This window comes from Cotesia typhae, unplaced genomic scaffold (assembly GCF_013202065.1).
Source record: "Cotesia typhae breed Kobodo isofemale line unplaced genomic scaffold, CoteBio_Ctyphae contig_20, whole genome shotgun sequence".
NCBI classification, from domain to species: domain Eukaryota; kingdom Metazoa; phylum Arthropoda; class Insecta; order Hymenoptera; family Braconidae; genus Cotesia; species Cotesia typhae.
The window spans coordinates 5,611,677-5,633,550 of NW_027423725.1; the positions used below are offsets into that span (position 1 = coordinate 5,611,677).

Consider the following 21,874-nt stretch of genomic DNA (forward strand, 5'->3'; position numbering starts at 1 on the left):
CATTTTAAAATAAATTTATTATTCCATTTTCAAATAAAAAATTTGATCAAATTATCAAATTTGACTTAATCGCATCACTTGTATAATAGAGAAAAAATATTTAAATTATAATTACTTCCTTTTTCCAGAAATGACAATGTCTATATTATATAATTTTATATCAGACACACACAATTTTTAAATTATCAATAACGAAGGCGGGAAAGTAAAGAAATTTATCATTTACTTTTATTATAAATATTCAAGAAAGATATACGGATAAATTACCGGACTAGTAAACTCAATCGAGAAATACCAGCTAACTATCCGGCTATTATTTTTTTTTAAATTAAAAAAAAAAGACAAAAAACTAATATACCCGGACGAATAATTATAAATTATTCGTACAGTTCCCGAATTCGGAATAAGAAATTAAGTTTAAAAAACGTTTAATTCAATTGAATAACTTTTCATTTTGTCGTGAAATTTATTAAAAACTGTTCTTGATTCAGATGATTCATTATATTCACAAATTTAGTTATAAAGAAGCTTAGGCTAACTTTGCGATTGACAGTCTCAAAAATTTAACAATTTTTATTTTTTTTAATTTTAAACTATTGTAAAAAATATGAATGAAATAGAACACGACCTACATAAAAAATAAATACAAATATTAATAAAATTAATTACTGAGACTGGTGTTTTAACATTTTTATACATTGGATGAAGATTACTTTGAACTTTCCGAAGCTGATGGTTTATTCTTATTATCGTCTTCATTTTGTTTTGTACTCTTTTTTTCAACATTCCAATCTTTAAGACCTTCAGGAAGTGTCGTATCTTCTTCAAAAGAGCCAGTGCCTTCAACAAACTGCTCATACGATGATTTTTCAGGAAATGGTCTTGGACCCAGTAATTCTATCATATCATCTCTGCTTAAAATTTCTTTTGCTAAGAGTCGTTCTGCAACCTAAAAATTCAAATCGTCAGTTTTATATGATATGTCATAATTTAAATAAAGGGTTCCATGACTCTTGATTCTCCGACGAAATATCACGGACAAAACATCCCCATGATAAAAAATTCCCGACAATTAATCCTAAATAGCCGGAGTTTTCGAATAAAATTTTAACGATTTTTGAATAAATATACAATGTTGTGCAATTACTTTTTTACTTTTTTTTTTTACAAATTATGGCAAAAAAAATTTTTTCAAAAATTTCATGTAAATTTTTAAACATGGTGTAATCATGGTTATTGTGTGTGTTAATTCGATATTACCCCAACACGACGAGGATAATCGTGTTGCGCTCTTTTAACATGGTTTTTGTGTGTGTTTATTCGACATTAGACCAACATAAACGCGGGTAATCGTGTTGCGCTCTTTTATCGTTGTGCTCATTAATAATTTTTTTTTTTTTTCAAATTTGCAAAAACTATCACTAATTCGAAAGATAACTTGTCGGGGTTTTTTTATCATAGAGATATTTTCTCGGAAATAGTTTTTTTTTGGGATATTTTGTCAGAGGATCAAAACGCCTGATACCAATTTAAAGAAACATGTATTTAATACTTAAATTTAATTAAAAGTAAAAAGTATGCAAAAAAATTTGTAATTAATGAAGACCGTTATTTTTATCCTGATACTAATATTAATACTTTATACGATTCTATGAATGATAATTATATGTACCTTCACAACGTCATCTTTGTGTTCCAATAATAGTTTATGTGTTCGATCATGAGCTCTCGTAATGAGGTCTCGTACTTCTTGATCGATTAATTGCGCAGTTTGTTCCGAGTAAGGTTTATCTACTACTATATCACCTTGTTGTGGTTGTTCAAAACTAACATTGCCCACTTTATCATTCATTCCATACGATGTTATTTGAGAATAAGCAATCTTTGTAATTTTCTGTAGATCATCTTGTGCACCTGTTGTTATTTTATTAAAAAATATTTCTTCAGATACACGACCACCAAGCGTCATGCACATTCGGTCAAACAATTGTTCCGTTGAGTAAAGATATTGTTCACGTGGCAAATATTGGGCATAACCAAGGCCTTTTCCACGAGGAATAATGGATACCTATAATAATAATAAAATAGTTAACTACATATTTATACATCGTTCCTTATCAAATCAGACGGTTTCAAAAATTTTTATCTTTAATTTTTTGATATTTTATGTACCTATCAAAAAACCTAAATTTTTCTTTGAATTTATCAACATTCAATTGACACGACGAAAAACATCATAAAAACACAAAATATCCGAACTTATCATTTATTAAGTTCATTCTTCAATTATCTTCAAAATTTTATGTCATAAACTATTACTTTTTTTACCATTTTTTAGACCTGGGTTAATCATAGGTCCTTCGTAATTACTATAGATTTGAATGTGGAAAACTTGTTTCGCTAATTATAATAAAAACCAATTTTTATTGTTGTAAGTAAAATCCTTTGTTCTTCGGAATTGAATTTTTTTCGGTAACAGTCATTTGAAATTAATAATTTACATCTTTCTCAGCGGTGACAAAAAAAAAAAAAACATTCATGATTACTGAAAACAGCTGATGCTGATGAATTCTTAACGATCTTGGATTTAAAAATCAAAAACTTTACCAGAAGCTTTAATATGCTTTATGATATGATCTTTTTACTTTAAATTACAACCCTTACAAAATCACCAACAATTTGGTATTCCGTAATTCTTTTTTTTGTTTATTTAAAGTCGCATAACTACTAAGATCATGAGCGACTTACTAGGGGGGAACTTTTAAGATTGGAACTCGTTTTTAACATTTTTGGGCTCAGCAGAATAATACACTTAAATATTGAAAATATTCATATACAGTGAGTAGCGTCTTTTTCTCGTGCTACGTTATTTACCTTAACTTCAGTTTGATTTTATATATTTTTTGCTGTGAGGACAGTTTCTTGAACATTAATTTATTGCGAATATTTGTATCTATTAACTGTCATAGAGTATTAATTGGCTCATTTGTTATTTGTGATCAACTTCAATTAATATAATTTGGAGGTTGGACTTTGCCGTTGACTTGTGAGACTCTGCCTGTTTAGTGCTGCCATCTGACTGACTTATTGGAAAGGTGTTGTATTCATTATGACCTGTGTTTTATGTTTTTCGGAGATTTCGGACTCGGCACACTGCATTAAGGCGAACTGTCATCTACATCATAAATTTCATGTGTCGTGTGTCAAGATCAGATATAACTTTGGTTCCGCAACCGATGCTTTAAATGCGGTACATAAACAATGCCCAGCATGCTCAGAAACTAACTCGATGAATTTATTGACATCGATTGCTATTCATTTACCCAAGCTAAGTAAGCTTGATAAATTGGATAACCTTGAAAAGTCAGCACAAGAGTTACATGAAAAAGTGGATGATATTATTTCTAAGCAGGCTGCATTGGATACTAAATTTATCAGTTTGGAGAAAAGAGTGAGTGCGCTTGAAAATAAGGGATTTTCAGATGGTTCAAAAAAGGAAGCTGAGAAAGTTTTGAGGGCAGCCGATATTTTACTGAATTGCAATTTTGAACAAAGGGCCTTACAAATTGAGGCACAAGCTCTTGCGGATGAGATTTCAATATCTGGTTTAGAAGAAGTAGGGGAGGAAAATCTCAAGGAAGTTGTAAAAAATTTATTTAACGTCCTTGACGTCCCTCGGGATGATTTCGGAGTCAAATATGTAAAAAGAATTGGCAAAGTAGCTGAAGCTAGGATAAGGAATGCTAGGCAAAAACGGAGGGATGTGCTTATAAAGTTTGACTGCAAAGAAGCTGTCGATGTAATGATCAAGAAGTCCAGAGATATTGTTATTAAAAATAATGATTTGATAGCCAAGGAAAATATCTCGCAGGACCCTGTGCGTCTTCATCGCCGTCATCCGCGTGGTTTATATAAATTTCGGTTGCAGTTATTAAAGGACTATCCTAAGCTGCTTGCAAAAAATGTGTGGATTGCTGCAGCCTCAGTGTTCGTCAGAATAGATTCTGAGAAACCGCCGCTAAAACTATTGCCATCTAATGGGATAGAGGAGCTTAAAAAGCACATTCGTTCATGTCAATAACGTTCATTCACTTCATCATCATTATCGCTTGCTCAGGAACGAGTGAGTCAATCAACTACCTCTGCTCAAGTTCCTCTCAGTGTCTGTCACGTTAATATTCGTTCATTAAACTGCAACTTCATTTTGTTTAGAGAATTTTTTAGGACGCATACTTTTGATGTTATTGCTGTTAGCGAAACATGGTTAAATGCAAACATGTCAGATGCTCAATTTCATATTCCATCATTTACACTGCCCAGGAATGATCGGTATCAAAGGAGTGGGGGAGGTGTTGCGTTGTACGTCAGAGACTCGCTTTCGTCAAAATTTATCATCAGTTCTAAATATATTCCTGGTCACCCGGAATATTTGCTTATTGAAATCTGGCACTCTACGAGACAAAAAATATTAGTGGGAGTAGTATATAATCCGCCTACGTCTTCATCGTTAAATCTATTGGAGGCTGATATGGACGACATTATGTCACATTACAATTATGTTATTCTTCTTGGGGATTTTAATATTAATATGCAAGCCGCTAACTCAAGATCGGATCTCCTACTAGAATTCTATGGAAGTCTCGGTATGCATCTGGTCAACTTCGAAGCTACTCATCATTCAGCTGATAGTCACTCCTGGATTGATCATTGCTTGGTTAGTCATGAGGACTTAGTAATTTCTTCTAGACAGTCATCAGAACCGTTTTTAGCAGATCATGATCTTATCTCGATTGAGCATTCTGACTCGGTTGACGAAATGAATAATTTGCTTCATCAACACATTCGTCAAGTGATTGAAGCAGTAGCGCCTTTGAGAGAAGTTGAAGTTCGTGATCAACCTGCACCCTGGGTGACTCAAGAAGTTAAGACTCTTCAGCGCCGTCGGTCGAAGCTGTATAGGATTTTTAAAAGATCGGGATTTGCCTACAAAGAGTACTCTGGAATGCGTAAAGTTATTAAGCGTAAAATTATAGATGCGAAGAAAGAATATTTTGTTAGTCGATTTCAAAACTGTAAGTGTGCGAAATCTTTGTGGAATGATTTCCGTAATTTAGGTTTAGCTAAGCGACATGACATGTATGCGGCTCCGGATCTTAATTTAGATGAAATGAACGAGTACTTTGTTAATGCTGTCGGTCCGCCTTTGCAGGACATAGATTTTGATTACCTAGAAACTTGTGTGGTAAAACACAGTAGCTCATTTGAATTTAAAGAACTGACCTTAGCAAATGTAAGACAAGCTTACATGAGATTGACTTCTGGGTCAATGGGTCCTGATCACTTTGAGATAAAGACTTACAAAATTTTGTTACCCTATTTTCTGTTTCATATAACTAATCTCTTTAATCTCTCGTTGTCGTCTGGCTCTTTCCCATCGGCCTGGAAGAAATCTTATGTGCTGCCTTTGCCAAAAGTGCGCAGTCCTGCTAGCTATGCAGATTACAGGCCTATATCGTTACTCTGTACATTGTCGAAGGCTTTAGAGCGATCAAGGATCGCTCATGATCGAGTGTTCATGATCAAATTCTTGAATACCTGTTAGTTAATGGTATCGTTGATGAATTTCAGACAGCGTTCCGTGTAGGACTCAATACGCAAGATGCTCTCTTAAAATTTTGTGACGACATCAGGTTAGGTATGGATGAAACAAACATTACTGTTGCGGTATTCTTTGATTTTAGTAAAGCGTTTGATTCTGTAATCTTTGATATTCTCATGTTCAAATTAAAAGCTATGGGATTCAGCTGCAATGTAATCAATTGGATTTTATCTTACTTAGTAGGTAGATTGCAAGCTGTGCGTGATAGTAATGGCATAACATCTGTGTGGAAGGACATTTTGTGTGGTGTGCCACAGGGTAGTGTCCTCGGCCCATTATTATACTCTATCTATGTAACAGACTTAGGGCGTCTCCTCAAATGTTGTAAACATCTTTTCTATGCTGACGATTTAGTCATTTACTTAAATTGTAGATTATGCGATTTATCGAGATGTATCAATACTTTGAATGAGGAGATAGCTGTTATAACGGAATGGTACGTTAAGAATGGGTTAAAGATGAATCTTAGTAAGATGAAGGCGATGATCTTTGGCACTGTTTTCAAGCTTGCGGATCTTCAGCATGTTCCTGTACCTAACATTGTTAAAAACGATATTGTCATTGATTATTGTAAATCGGTTAGATACTTGGGCGTAGTGCTTGAGGATACTCTTACCTGGTCCTTGCAGGTTTCGGAAATTTGCAAGAAGACCATGAGGATTCTTGCCCAACTTAAAATGAACGGTAACGCCTTCAGTTTCGCGGTCAAGAAAAGACTAGTAACTACCTTGATTTTTCCAGTATTCGATTATTGCGCAGCGGTGTATACCGATTTAACAGCTCAACAACAACTTAGACTGCAACGCAAACTAAATGCTTGTGTTAGGTATATATTTAAATTATCTAGATTTGAACATGTTACGAGGTACTACAAAGAACTGTGTTGGTTAACTCTAAGTCGTAGGAGGAGTTTTTTCATGTCGTGTTTAATCTATAAAGCGCTTTATCTGCAGCAAAAGCCACTTATTAGAAATAACTTGCAAATATGTGAGCCTAGGCCGCGAAGGGGTGATGAACGTAATAATTTGCTTGTTATACCTGGTTGCCACAGCACCAAATATGACAAATCTTTCTTGGTATGTGCAATTAGAGTATGGAATCGGTTACCTTCATATTGCACCACACAATTGACTTTTCCTGCTTTCCGTAAAGCGTGTTTTGAGTATTTATTAAGTGAAGAGAATGCAAGATTTGATCACAATCTCTAATAAAATATTTTTTGTATTTGATGATGAAGTGATGTATTGATGTATGCATTATATGTATATAAATGTATTAATAATATTTGTAATACACTAATTTTGTTAATTTAACATTCAATGTTATGTATTTTGGAAGGCCGCAAGGAGCTACGACTTCATGGTCTTCAAACAATAAATAATAATAATAATAATAATTCATTAGTGTACGCCGGACTCGAACCCGGTCCAATGCATTTTGGAAAGCAAGGACCGGATCCGATAGGCTACTGCGCGTCTTCCCGTGTTCTTATTTCAAATATTAATTCACTAATAACTAATTAAAAAAAAAAAAAAAAAAAAAAAAAAAAAAAACTTTTCGACAAATACTGCTGTACCTTCAATATTGGATCTGCATGCTGTAAGTACCAACCGGAAACAGCGTGGCCAGCTTCGTGATATGCTACTGTTTTTTTTTCTTCCGGTTGTAATACATTTGTCTTTTTTTCCATACCTGCGACTACTCGATCTATGGCGGCTTCAAAATTTTTCATGTCAATATTATTCGACAAGTTTCTTGCAGCTATTAGAGCAGCTTCATTGCAAACATTAGCTATATCCGCTCCAGTGAATCCAGGAGTCAATGATGCCATTTTTCTTGCTAGAGCTTCCTTATCTAAATTCGACTTTAAAGGCTTTAAGTGAATTTTAAAAATCGATGCACGACCTTTAATATCAGGAGCCGGAACAAATATTTGTCGATCGAATCGACCAGGACGTAAAAGAGCATTGTCTAAAATATCAACTCTATTGGTTGCTGCTAACACTACCACATTTGTTGTTGTGTTGAAACCTTAATAAAAACAAAAAAAAATTATGAAGTTTCAGTTAAGGGGGATAGCCACTGTAAAATTTCGGAAAAAAAATTTTTTTTTTTTTTTCATTAAACTGAAGTTTATATATTCAAAATTATGTATTTCAAATTTTATAGAAAAATTCCGAATAGTTTTCGAGTTATAGTCATTTTTATAAGAGCGCGTCGATTGACCGTTTTACGCGCGGCGCTTCGACGAAAACGTCGCCTGCTCGCTCCGTCTTTGATTCGTACGGGTTGGCGATTGTTTTCCCTCACGATTGTCAACCGTTACAATTATTTGACTTTTAACGTATATTTTTTCTTATTGTTGAGATACTGTACCTCATAGTTTAGTTGTTTTGTATGAATACACACTCGTTCTTTAATTTATTGAGTTTCTTAGTGTACTCGTTATTGTTTACTTACTTATTTTTTTTAAATCTTCTGATCTTTTTTTTTGTTTATTTAACAAAAAAATTTGTTAAATAATGGATCGTAAACAAAGTAAAGTTATTAAAAACGAAAGAAAACTGCCAAACGACAGGAAAAATTTAATCGACCGCTCAACAGATATGAAACTGAAAAAATACTGGCTCTCAACGACGTGATAGTGCTTCCAAGAGGAAATTATCACAAAAATCTGATTGTACAATTGATTCGAGTATTAGCTACAAAATTATAAATTTTTTTCGATATTTAATTTACTAAGTGGCTGTGTATCGTGTAAAAAGTGTGGTGGTGATGTAAACTTTACTGAGACAAGTATTCGAGGATTAGGTTTTAAACTAGTTGTGAATTGCAAAAATGTGATCCAGTTTTGATAAATTCATGTCCACTCATCAAGAATGCGTATGAAATTAATCGCCGTTTCATCTTTGCAATGCGGATAATTGGTATTGGGTTATCTGGAGCTGAAAGATTTTGTGCTTTCATGGATTTACCACGACCAATGTTCCATAGCTTTTACGATCGTCTGGTCACACAAATCAGAAATGCAGCTAGAAACTGTTGTGATTTAGTGTTGAAAAAAGCTGCTAAAGAAGAAATCCAAGAAACCTGCAAGCATTTAAAATCCAATGACATTCCTGGAATTTCTGTCTCCGGTGACGGTAGTTGGAAGAAAAGAGGGTTTAAATCTTCATTTGGTATATCTTCTCTAATTGGTTACTTCACTGGCAAAATCGTAGATGTAAGTATGAAATCCAGTTATTGTAAGATGTGTGCGCTAATGAGCTCAAAAAAGGAACAGCTGAATACGATCAATTTATGCAAGACCATGCTCTAGACTGTCCAATAAACCATGAAAATTCTTCTGGACAAATGGAGGTAGATGGAATAAAAGAGATGTTTATGCGATCAGAGTTATTACATAACGTTAAGTATGTAAACTATATAGGTGATGGTGACACTAAAACGTATAAAAATATTTGTGATGCTAAACCGTATGGGAACATGGTGAAGATAAAAAAAAAAGGAATGTATTAATCACGTGCAAAAACGAATGGGCAGTCGACTAAGGGCTTTGAAGAAGCAACGAACTAACAAGAAGACAAAAACAGGAAAAGAAGAAAATACACAGAAAAGTTTAGGTGGGAAAGGTCGATTAACGGACAAAGCAATTAATGAATTTACAAAGTATTATGGTTTAGCAATCAGACGTCATTCTAATGATGTTGATGAGATGTATAATGCTATTTGGCAAACATTTTATCACAAGTTTTCATCACCCGAAGATCCGCAGCATTTTCTTTGTCCTGAAGGTGCAAATTCGTGGTGTCAATTTCAAAAAGCTGTGGCAACAAATACTTTGGACTCATTAGTTGAAAAACCACCACTTCCTGCAGATATTGCGGAAGCTTTAATACCGATTTATGAAGATCTATCGAATCCAGAGTTATTGGAACGATGTGTCGGTGGGTTTACACAAAATAATAATGAAAGCTTCAATGCATTAGTGTGGCAGCTCGCCCCAAAAACAAATTCTTCTTATTCCCTTATTGTTGAAATAGCTTTATATATTTCAACAATTACATTCAATGATGGGGCTCTAGCAACTCTGAAGATATTAGAGAATCTCGATGTTAAAGTAGGACCAACACTCTACTCATACTGCGCTGAGCGCGACGCTACTCGGGTTAAAGCTGCTGAAAGCCGCATGGAAACGGCCAGTAAAAAATAAAAAAGTCAAGGTCAATACTAAAGATAAGGAGGAAGAACCCTCATATGGCCCAGGACTTGATAGTTTGATGTGAGTATGAATATTTTGTGAAAGACTAGATTTTAAAGTTGCGAGAATCTTCTTAAAACTTTACTCGCGTTTTTCTCAAAACGACTTTTTCAAACTTTCCGGTACTGTAACTTTCGTAAATATGAACCGATTCTCAATTTTTTTGTTTCCCCGTATTCGTCTACTTAGTGGCTATCGTCGCACGTAGGGGATTTTGAAAATTTTAATTTTTAAGATTTTTAAGGCTGTTTGAGTCCAAAAAATGAGGAAAAAGACGAAAAAATTTTCAATATGGCGCCATTTTTTCTCAAATCAAAATTTTCAAAATCCCCTACGTGCGACGATAGCGACATTCCTATAGATTAAAATGCCGTTTGGTTTTTTTGTTTCAGATAATCCGTTTTTGAGTTACAGTACCGGCAATGGAGGGGGAAATTTTTTTGGTGCTCTACAAAAATGTTTATAACTTTGTGATAACAAAATATTTTTGAATAAAAATTTAGGAGAATTATCCTCAACATATACTTTATAAAACAAAAAAAACCCGATCCCCAAATTCCTTTATTATCCTAGTAAAAAAAATTCCCGAAAATTGCCTATTTTTTCCAGCGTCACAGTGGCTATCCCCCTTAATGACGGTTAGAAACAAAAAACATAGCGTTCATAAAGGAATGAGTTGACAACTATGATTCAAATAGATTTTATCATAATATACTGACAAGCTAAGTTTTATATAGTTTTGACCGTGATTTTGAAATTGTCAATAATATCTTATATTTGAAAAGAAAAAAAATTTTTTTTTGCAATTCCAACAGCGAAAGTTTAATTTTAGAGCGATATTTGACCCGTCTGAAGTATTTTTTTTTCTCTGACAATTAACACGTCTTTTTTCACGCACAAATATCTGAATACCATATATCATTGTACCCGAGCCCTACAAAAGGAAATTTCAAATCTAGTGTATTTTACTATTGTTTATAAGTTTACATGGTAAGAGAGACATAATTTCAATTTTAATACAGAAGTGACTACTGCAATCGTCGTAGACACATGCTTGCTGATTTAGGGAGACCTGTCGTTAGCTAAACCTTCTTATTTCTTTCATTTTTCAATTGCGACTTCATGTAGTACAATGTCTTCACCCTATAAAGTTTTTTGAAATTATATATCTAGGAAGTAAACCTGGGTGCGTTACGGTCCTCCTACAAAATTCACGATGTAGGATGACACTTTATACAATAGAAAATACTAGGTTTTCCAAGGACTACAATGGAGATGAAAGATCAGTCTTGGTATAGCTATAACACGTTTTCTTTCATCAAAGCTAGAATTCTACAGACTTTATTTGGCCGATAATGCAAGACTACTGGTCGTTACAAGTAGTCCTCTCTAATAGGAGGCGCTACTTACTGAACTAGTTGTTATGACAATAGGATCGTTAATTTCGCTAATTTCGCCTCTCTTACGGGCTATTGCTCACTTATTTCTACGCATGATATGACTTTACTAGAATTCAAATTTGCGCGCGCAAGCGCGCGCATGAATTTAGGATTTGCATATATTTTTATGCTTTGATATATTTGACCAATCACGTTACGAATAGTTTACTTACATGATATATTTTTATATTTTTCATCTAAATTATATATGAATTATTATTTGTTTACTTTACTATTTTATCAAAGATTTCTTAAAAACTATGTGGTAGGGAATTCCAGAATTTTGTAGGGTAATTATACATCTATTAATCTAGGTAATATTAGTTTTTCGTTAAATTCTTAAAATTTTTTCAATAAAAAAATAGTAAAACTTCGCGGTTTTCTCTCTCTTTTCGCATACCGCCTGTGTAAAAATGTCATTTTCAAATGCAATTATCTTCGATTAAACGTGGTAAATCGTCTCAAAATTTTAACAGCGTGTGTATTATGTATTTAAATACTTTTATTCGGAGTTTGGGAGATTTCTTGAATTTTTGCTTTTTTGGCCCAACTACCTTAACACTAAAAAATATATTACAAACATACCATCCATTTCGACTAGAAGTTGATTTAGAGTGTTTTCTTGTTCGGAATGGCCTCCAATATTTCGTCCACCTCTTTTTCTACCAACTGCGTCAATTTCATCAATAAATAATATGCATGGTGCGTGTTTACGTGCCATTGCAAACATATCTCTCACTCTAGATGGACCAACACCAACGAACATCTCCAAAAATTCGGATCCAGATGTTGTAATAAATGGAACATTGGCTTCACCTGCTGTTGCTTTCGCTAACAATGTTTTACCGGTTCCAGGGGGTCCTTATTTCAATCAGTTATTTAATATTAGTACATAAATAATTATTTACTCAAAAATAAAGCATTATGAAGTAATTATACCTGTAAGTATTGCACCTTTAGGGATCTTTGCTCCTAGATCAAGATATTGCTGTGTATTTTTAAGAAAATTTACAAACTCCATAATTTCGATCTTTGCCTCTTCACAACCAGCTACATCCCTAAAATACAATTATTTAAAAAAAAGTTAAGTTGCTGTATTGTTTAAAGCTTATTGACCATTTACTTGAATTGTACGCCGATTTCATTTGGATTTATTAATTTTGCCGTAGACTCTGTTACGCTACCAAATATTCCACCACGTTTTCCTCCTTTTCCGCCCATAAATGCAGCTGATCGACGCATGGCTTGTATCAAAACCGCTATAGAACATTGGTGTTAATTAAGATCAACTAACAAAAGCGAGAGTTTATTACATTAAAAGAAAAAAGTAGAACATTCTTATCTATGCTTCATTCTATCACAAAGTCAAAAACGAGGATTGGTAGATCTTAGTTTCTCCCGTTGTGTGTACTATTTTAAAAATACTTGCTATTTTTCTGCAGAAAGGTTAGTAAATTGTCAATTATTGACTTTTATAGCGGGAAGGTAAAAAAAAACCCAAATTTGATTTTTTACCGAAGAGTACAAAAAATAGTTAAGCTATTCGCAATAAAAGCAAGACCGAAAAAAGTGTGAGATTTTAAGTGACGACTTTTATTGGCAATTGTTAACTTAGTAATAATTACCATAGCAACGGCACCATAAATTTTTAATTTAATTGCTCTCAATCGTTGATAATTTATTACTTTTTACTTATGATCAATAGTTAATAAATATAGTATGGGATTTCTATCTAACCGGGTGTTTCGTGACACCTCTTTTTTCTTATTATTTCATCCAGATGCTCTATGCGGCTATCGAGCGGCAATATTATATAGTCAATATTCAGAATTCAAATACTAAGAAATTATAATTGAAAATAGAAATATTATTTGTATCAATAATATTTTAGAAACTTACATAACTAGAGTAGAAAGTCCAATATTTGATAAATACGACAACCACTTTTCGAAAAGGAATCTACTCATTTTTCTGGTATGCTAGATAAATCGTATATTTAACTCATTGGAAGCAAAGATTGTTTTGAAACAAAAAAAAAAAAAAAAAAAAAAAACATGAAGAACGGTACCTAGTCAGGAGGCTCCTTCTCGAAAAGTAAGTGTGATTTAGATTGTATTTGTCAATTATTAGATTGGGTTTAGCTGTAATTATTAAAGTTTGTAACTTAGAAATTCGAAATTATTATCTTGTGGTAAATAAAAATTTATAATTTAATAAAAGCAATAATTATAAAAATCATTAACTTACCTAAAATAAGAAGTGTAGGTAAGTATGAACCTATTGTTGACGTCTCAATTTCTGATTTATACACAACAGGAAGATGATTCTGAGGTTCAATATTTAATTCCAATTGGGCATTTTCTAAGTTTCTCTCGAAGGTATCAGTGCTACCGATATTGAACCATAATGTATTCTAAAAAATCAAAGAAATATTGTTAAAAATTGATAATACTTACTTTCCATTCTTTTTTTTTTTTTTTTCAATATATTATTTGTACTCTCAGAAGGTCCAATAGCGTATGTAGTAAAAAAATAAGCATATACTAAAATGCAATCGTCTGAATAGAACCCTTTTTTCACAGTTTATGTTTGGTTAGTTACTATTTCTTCCCTCAAATAAAACGATATAATTTAAAGTTTATTTCGTGTTATAGCATAGTTATTCTTCCCAATACTTGAAACAAACTCTAGGCTAATCAACTTATGAGCGGTTATGGAATCAGATATGACTTTTGAAATAGTTCTACACAATAATAATTTCTCAACTGAACGTGTAAAAGTTGGGGTATTTATTAATTGTAGAAGGTAATTAAAATATTACCACAAGATTACGAAGAGAGTATCATCATTGAATTTTTAATTATTTTATTCGAATCATGCTAGATCTGCATTGGGTAGAGATTTGTGTATTTTATATTCCTAAAACATGCCAACGGTTTAATACTTGAAACAATATTTTCCAAGTACTTCAAAAAAGAAAAGAAAATTACTCAATTCTTTACTTCTTCATTCGTACATATTTGATCATTCTGGTCTTGAAAAAATCTGTTTTGAATTATCTCTATTTCTAAATGACTTTATTATTCAATCTTTAGTCCTAAATTTCCCCAATCCTAAATATTTTTAGGATTGAGTATCTTCTTCTTTGGATTTAATCTCAAATTTATAAACCGTTTCCGGAAATTACTTTAAAAGCTAATGAAAAAATTCTTATATCTTATAAATGATTATTTTTGAGCTTTGATTAAAACAAAATTCTATTTTGTTATAAATTAAATAATAAAAAGTCATAAAGTCATGTTTTAATAGTATATTTCTTCATACCTCGATCGAAAGTAAGCACCTTTACCCTCGATAGTAGGGAGGAAAGCTTACCATTAATTCTCTATTGGAATTACGCGTACGTCTTCTATAATAGTTGGAAAGAAAACTTTCTCATGCCCAGCTAGGGTTTGTCAATGCTGACAAATAGCCCAGCCTTGGACCATTTGTTACTTTGCCAAGCCTTGGTAAGGTACCAGTGGCCCAGGCCTGGCCCAATGGTTCAATATTTTGGAATCAAGCCTTGGGAGATCACGACGGGCCGAGGCCTGCTCCGAGGCTTGGCCCAATGGTTCGACATTCTCAAGCCGAGGCTTGGGGTGCACCACTGGCCTATGTCTGGCCCAAGGCTTAGCCCAATGGTTCGATACTTTGGAACCAAGCCTTGAGATGTTACGACTGGCCGAGGCCTGGTTCAATGCTTGGCCCAATATCTCGATACATTTTAACCAAACTTTGAAAAATGACTTCGGACTTAAACCCGGTTCGATACTTGGCTCAATGCTTTGAACACTGATAGAAGAATTTAATAGAATTCAATAAATGACTTATTAACAAAAAATTTTTGATAAATATATTTATTAACCGTTAACAAAGTATTTTTAAATATCATGTATTGGAGGCTGAAAAATATATAAAACCCTCGAAACTGCTGAAAAAATATTCGAAAATATTTTCCATGGGACTAAAAAATGTTATATTTTAATACTGATAAATATTGTGAATAGTTTAAAAATTCATCTATTGGAAAGCTTTTTTTTTTGTGAGGTCAAGTTTGCCAATTTTTTACAAGCCCTTAATTTCCGGAATTATTGAACAAGGACACCTAATAGAGCTCGTGTATTTTTGCATAATTTTAATTAATTATATCTCTTAAACAATGAGGTAAAAAAATCTGATTTTTTGTCTATAGATGGATTTAATCATAATCTTTCGAATAATTATAAAAAAATATGGGGTCAAGTTTAAGTCATTTGGCTACCAAACTCCCTTTATTTTTAGCTTATATCATCACATGACTTTCATCTGTTACAAATCCTATTTTTTAGGTAGATGTCTCTGAATTTCTATTTGTTTTAGTCAGTCTCATATCGTTATTTGAAAAAATATATCAAAAAATAAATTTGAGGACATTATTGCCTTTTAATAACGTGTTTTTTTCAATATTTAAACAAGAAATCTATCTATACATGTCGGGTTCGGCCGAATGGCGCTTTTTTATTAATCATATTATTGTCAAGAGGCATGCTAAGATATATTGAAGAAATTTTTAATAAAGTCTAGACTTCAGAACGGAAATTAAAAAAAAAAACAACGTTAATTTTGAAAAACTAAACTTCTATTGTGAGTATTAATTTTTGATGGCTTATTTACCTCTTCGACAAAAATTACTTCTGGATGTCATAAATGACAGAGCCATAAAAACCTTTCAAAACTAAATATAGATTACTTTCTGACACCTGATTTTTAATAAGGTAATGGGAAAGGGCCCTATTATGAGACAGTGTCCATATTTATGATACAGGACTGAATTATGCGATAAATAAAAAAAAAAGATCGAGTTAACTTGAATATAAAAATTATAATAAATCGGTATTTAACTAAGTTTCTAAGATGATCCTTTAATTTTATGATTAATTTAATAGATATAATTAAAAAAATATTTGAAATTGCTTGGCTTAAAATTTGCGCTCTTACAGACCTTTAAAAGGAGTGAAACAGCGACGAGTATCCAATTTTGTAGCCTGGTAAAAAACATTGTTTTTGTGACTTTTATTCACGTGTTACATATTAATTGAAAGCTAAAGAGTTGTAAATTGAGTGAGTATAAGTATTTTTAAGTTATTTTTAACAAAAGTATTTAATTTTTGGGTGTCTCATAATACGTACAGCTATTTGCTTGCATGTACGGTTTTATGAGACACTTTATTAGGTGTCTCGCGCAACATGGACATATGATTTTGTTTATAGTCCCAGTTAGTGAGACAGTGAGTTTTAACAGTCATAAATATAAGTAGTAATTAATAATTTATAAAAAAACGGTGTGTATGTATAACTGAGAACCTAATTATTGTATAAAAACTCAATTTAATATTTCTTAGTAAGTATGTCACATTTATTAGTGAAAAATTATGAATCTAACCTAAAACTCTGACAGCATGCTGATGTACAAAATTCATTTTTAATTATTTTAAGTACTTAAATTTTATAATTAACTTGTATAATATTCGAAACATTACTATAAATATTGATTTTTCTTATATTTCAGATTATATAACAACAAATACTTATAAAAAATTTTTTAAAAATATGGCTAAAAAATCAACACAATCGAAGTTGAAAAAGAAAACAAATCCTGCAAAAAAATATGTAGTAACGTCTGAGAATGTAATTAAAAATTCAAAAAAAAGAAAATGTCAACGATTGAATTACAGTACAGAAAATGTTGAAAAAGCTTTAAAAGCTATAAAAGATACCGGAATGTCTTTAAGAAAGGCTGCTGTTGCCTTTGGTGTACCGGTTGTAACTTTGGGGAGAAAGAAAAATTTAGATCCAGGAGAAACCAAAAGTAAAACTGGCCCAGGCATAGTTTTGAGTGATGATGAAGAAAAACAGATTGTTACATGGATATTACATCGAGTAGAGATTGGAGTGCCTGTTACCAAAAGTGAGTTATTGGACAATATCCAAAAGTATGTCAAAAAATTAAGAAAAAACACCATTCAAAGACGATCGTCCTAGTCGACACTGGTACGAAAACTTTAGAAGAAGGCACCCCGAATTGTCAATTCGAAAACCCCAAAAATTGAGTATGACTCGAGCAGTAGTAACGCAAGAAGATCTTCAAGATTGGTTTGCAAACAACAAAATATATTTAGAGAAAAAAGATTTATTGAGTATTCTTCCGAGTCGAATATTTAATTGTGAGGAAAGTAGCATTAGTTGTGTCCTGATGCTGAGAGTGTGTTGGCAGCAAAGGGGACTCGTGCGGTTTACAAAGTTGTTGACGGTGGTAAGGAAGCTTTAACAGTATTATTTATGTACAGAGCTGATGGTATTCATGGTCCTCCGATGCTCTTGTACTCTTATAAGAGAACTGTACTAAAAAAATAATTGAGAATACTCCAAATGGTTGGGGATTGGAATTTCGGACAACGGCTGGATGACAACCGAAACCTTTTATGAATATATAACAAACGTATTCTATCCTTGGCTAGTCAAAGAAAATACGGAGTTTCCAGTAATAGTTTACATGGATAACCATTCAACCCATCTTAACTTGCCATTAGTAAATTTTTGTCGAGAAAAAAAGATCGAATTGATTATGTTGCCGCCAAATTCCACCCATATTATGCAACCACTGGATATATCGTTTTTTTGCTCGACGGGCAGAAAGCGTCAACTTTCGGCCCGCTGCGCTAAATGAAGTTGCCACTTTCTGCCTTCGTCGAGCAAAAAAATAGCATACACTCCTCGGGAAGTAAATAAGAAAGCCTCAGATCACATGTTTGTTGACCTCGGCTTCGACTCGGCCAACAATTACATGTGATCTGAGACATTTCTTACTTTACTTCCCTCGGTGTGTAATATACTATTTCCATCCATTTAAGGAATCGTGGAGAAAATGTGTACCTAAGTGGAAAAATGAGCAGAGTGAGACATCAGTAACCAAAGAAAATTTTCCTCTTGTTCTTCAGTATACTCTGGATAATATGCCTAATGCTGAGAACGTGGTTCAGAGTGGTTTTCGAGGATCAGGGCTCTATCCATTTGACTCTAAAGCGGTAGATTACAATGTTTTAAATAAGGGGAAGAAATCAAAACAAAAATTTGAAAATAATGACATTTTTAAAGCCAATGAAGTTACAGAAGAACAAAGATTTTTACATGAGTTTGAAAAAATTTACAAGAGGAACTACTTTTGGATTTTTATGCGGCAGCGAGTAGTGGATCATGGACGGGTGATGTGGAGAAGAAAGCTTTGTTTGATTATTGGTTACAAATTTACAAAAATTCAACGGGTATTTAAAACAAATAATTACATTAACTTATTTTACAATTATCAACTTTAAGTATAATCGAACTATTTTTTACTTCATTTACAATTAATTTATTTTTACTATTGATTTTTTGAAATTTTATACGTACAACTTTTTTTAGAATTTTATATATTCGAAATCAATTTTTCAGCTAACATAAATTTAATCTATTTTAAGTTTGTACTAATATTAACACCTTTTTTTTTTGTAGAATATCTGTTTGAATAATTTGACATAAATTCTCTTTAGTATATACATATAATCATTTCAATAATAGGTGAAACTCCAAGAAAGAAACCAATTATCTTGAGCAATGAGGTTTTACATGATCCCAAAATCCTTGATATTCTTAAATATAGGTCGCGTTCTAGTCAAGAAAACAATGTTGAAGATGTTGATCCAGGAATCAATCCCTTAATAAATAATAGAGCAACTTATAATGAAGAATATGAAACAAATTTCAAAGCAGAGAGTTGCGATACAAGATGGCAATCTGTCATTATTTTCGATAATCAGACGAGTATGAATACCGACGAAAATGGTGTTGGGGCAATCAATGATACTTATGACATTGTATGCGATCTGCCAGTTCAGATAATTGATCAAGAATCATTAGTTAGCACTAATCCCATGCCAGACACACTTAGCAAACATTCTCCGATCGCTGCAAATTCAGGAGTTGCTTCTGATAACAATTTACTATTACAAAATCAAAGTGATCCTATTGACGTACAATCACTCCTTATAGACAAATGTTCATATAACCAGGATTATCAGCAAGGTACATACATTTCAAAATAATACATTTCACGTATTATTTTGATTTTATTAATAAAAATCATAAACTTTCAGGACTTGAAAATAATCAAGAAAACATTTGTAAATCAATCGATCGACAAAGTTCAAGCGTGAAAAAAATTCTCCAAAAGCAGACAAAAAGGTAATGTGAAATTTTTTTTTAGATTATAATTATGTATCAAAAAGGTATTTAATAAAATTTTCGCGATTTTTAGTTTTAGATAATTCGCCTAAAAAGCCATTCAAAGAAATATTTACATTACCTGTCGAATATTTACCGAAAAAAAAGGTGTAGAGTTGAAAAGTCGGGTAAATCAAAATTACCTTCTGTTGGAACATCTGACGAATGGTATCAGTCTGAATTGGAAAAAGAAAAAATTAAGAAACAGCAGCAAGATAAAAAACTAAAACGGAAAGAATTACAAGACGAAAAAAAAAAGCTCCAGGAAAAAGTAAAGGAAATTCAGAAAAATTAAAAGAAGAGAAATAAATTATTTATTATGTGACTATTGAATTGTTATTTTGTAACAATTTATCTAATTTCTTTGATAATTGTGAAAAATGATCTCATATTAATAAAAAAAAAAAATCATATAGATATCGCTTTACTTATTTTTCAGCTGTCTCATAAATAGGGACCTCTTTCATGAGACATTGGGGTCATATGTCTTAAAACTGTCTCATAAAAGGGGTGATAAAGGTTGTTAGAAAAAATGGTTTATTTTTATTTATTTGTTAGATAAAATTGAGTTTAAATATATAATAGCTGTCTAATAATGACAGAGAAATGATATAATACCATCCAAATGGTATTTTTCTCTTAAATACTTTTTTAAGCAGTGAGAATGTCCCACCTACCTTAGAATCTGTCTCATAATAGGGCCCTTTACCTTAGAGAGATGGTAAAGTTAGTATGAAATCTATTTGCACCACTCAAGTGGTGGTACTTTTCGTGGAGGTACTACCTTAACGACATATTCGACGGTATAAAAAAATAAAACAAAAATAAAATCTTCTGTAAGACACAGTAATATTAGTATATGATATACTAATATAATTTCTGAAGTTTCTTTAAAAACAAATAAATTTCAACCAATGATGCAATAGAATTAACTCTCTTAAAGTGAGCCGTTTCAACAAATATATGTAATAATTTAATGCTGTTTCATAAGAGGTAAATTATTCTTAAGCTTGTCAACATTTACCTCAAAGTTATTAAAAACTAAGAAAATTTTCGATTTCAGATGTTTAACATTTCTGTGAAAAAATTGAATTTATTCAAGTACTTACTGATCCTTCAACTGTGTGACCAGGTAGTAGTCTCACTCTAACCCATTTTTTATTAACAACTTCTAATTTTTCCACCACACCTTTATTTAAGTAACTGAAAAATTTATATTAATTGTATTAGATCTATTGCAGTAAAAATTGTAATAACTAGAAAGGAAATTTATTATGCTAACCTGTATACAAATTCTCGCCACGTTATTTCTTTGGCACCGACTTCAAAATATACCATAGAACCAATTATACCAATGGCACCAATTATTCCAGCAATTACCCATTTGTCCCTGTCATTATTAAACGGTTTTCCACCGCCGCCTCCACTTCCACTACCCCTCGCAGTAGGTTTGAATATTCCTGATAAAAACTGATTTACTGGTTTTTCACTAGATAAAGGCCGTGATGGTGGTGGTGGTAGTGGAGGTGGTGATTTACTCGATGAACTTTGTTGTTGACTTTGTAAAGTTTCAGATTTTGTGCCAGCTGATTCATTTGGTTTTGCTGATGTTTTTCCATCTACATAAAAAATAAAACAATTATTACATGAGCAGTGAATAATTTATAAAGATAATCAACATCAAAGTATAATTACTTGGTTTAAAGAATTTTTCAAACCCTTTAGGAGGCTTCCCAGTTAATAACAACCAATTTTGTTCAAGTGTCTCTCCACAAGAAGACAGTTTTATGTTATTTTTTAAATACAAAATTGAGCGACATAGCTGTCAAAATAAAATAAATTAAAATTTACCTTATGTTGAATTACATCTAAAAACGCAATATGAGTTATAGGTTATAAAAATATTCTTACTTTAAATCGATTTCGGTTATTATTTAATGACTTAAATATCAATTTTTCTAGTTTGTTAGCAGATAATAATAACTGGTGAGCCATTGTTCATCAATAACTGTTAATAATATCATGTAAAATACAATGTAATGAATTTTATGTTTAATTGCGGCTTTAAACTATATACCGACGTCTCGAAGCCAAGTTCAGGTGATCTCTGCTACCATGTTAACCAATTATTCAACTACCAACTTTGCTGGTTTTTTTGGTGATTATAATTGATGC

At 32.2% G+C, this 21,874-nt stretch overlaps 2 protein-coding genes across 2 annotated transcripts; one reads left to right on the forward strand and one right to left on the reverse strand.

Annotated features, from left to right (window-relative positions):
• Positions 1-442: 442 nt before the first annotated feature.
• On the reverse strand, positions 443-21,801 carry Afg3l2 (AFG3 like matrix AAA peptidase subunit 2). The gene is made up of 12 exons (XM_074259246.1): positions 21,611-21,801; positions 21,395-21,521; positions 20,982-21,318; positions 20,809-20,902; positions 13,607-13,772; positions 12,483-12,618; positions 12,299-12,417; positions 11,945-12,220; positions 7,236-7,690; positions 1,673-2,068; positions 714-949; positions 443-628 (listed from the first exon to the last, which is right to left on the reverse strand). Exons 1-12 carry the CDS (start codon positions 21,692-21,694, stop codon positions 589-591), a joined length of 2,466 nt encoding a protein of 821 aa, XP_074115347.1. The 5' UTR covers positions 21,695-21,801; the 3' UTR covers positions 443-588.
• On the forward strand, positions 16,956-18,574 carry LOC141537962 (uncharacterized). The gene is made up of 2 exons (XM_074259178.1): positions 16,956-17,348; positions 18,292-18,574. Exons 1-2 carry the CDS (start codon positions 16,991-16,993, stop codon positions 18,315-18,317), a joined length of 384 nt encoding a protein of 127 aa, XP_074115279.1. The 5' UTR covers positions 16,956-16,990; the 3' UTR covers positions 18,318-18,574.
• Positions 21,802-21,874: the final 73 nt, after the last annotated feature.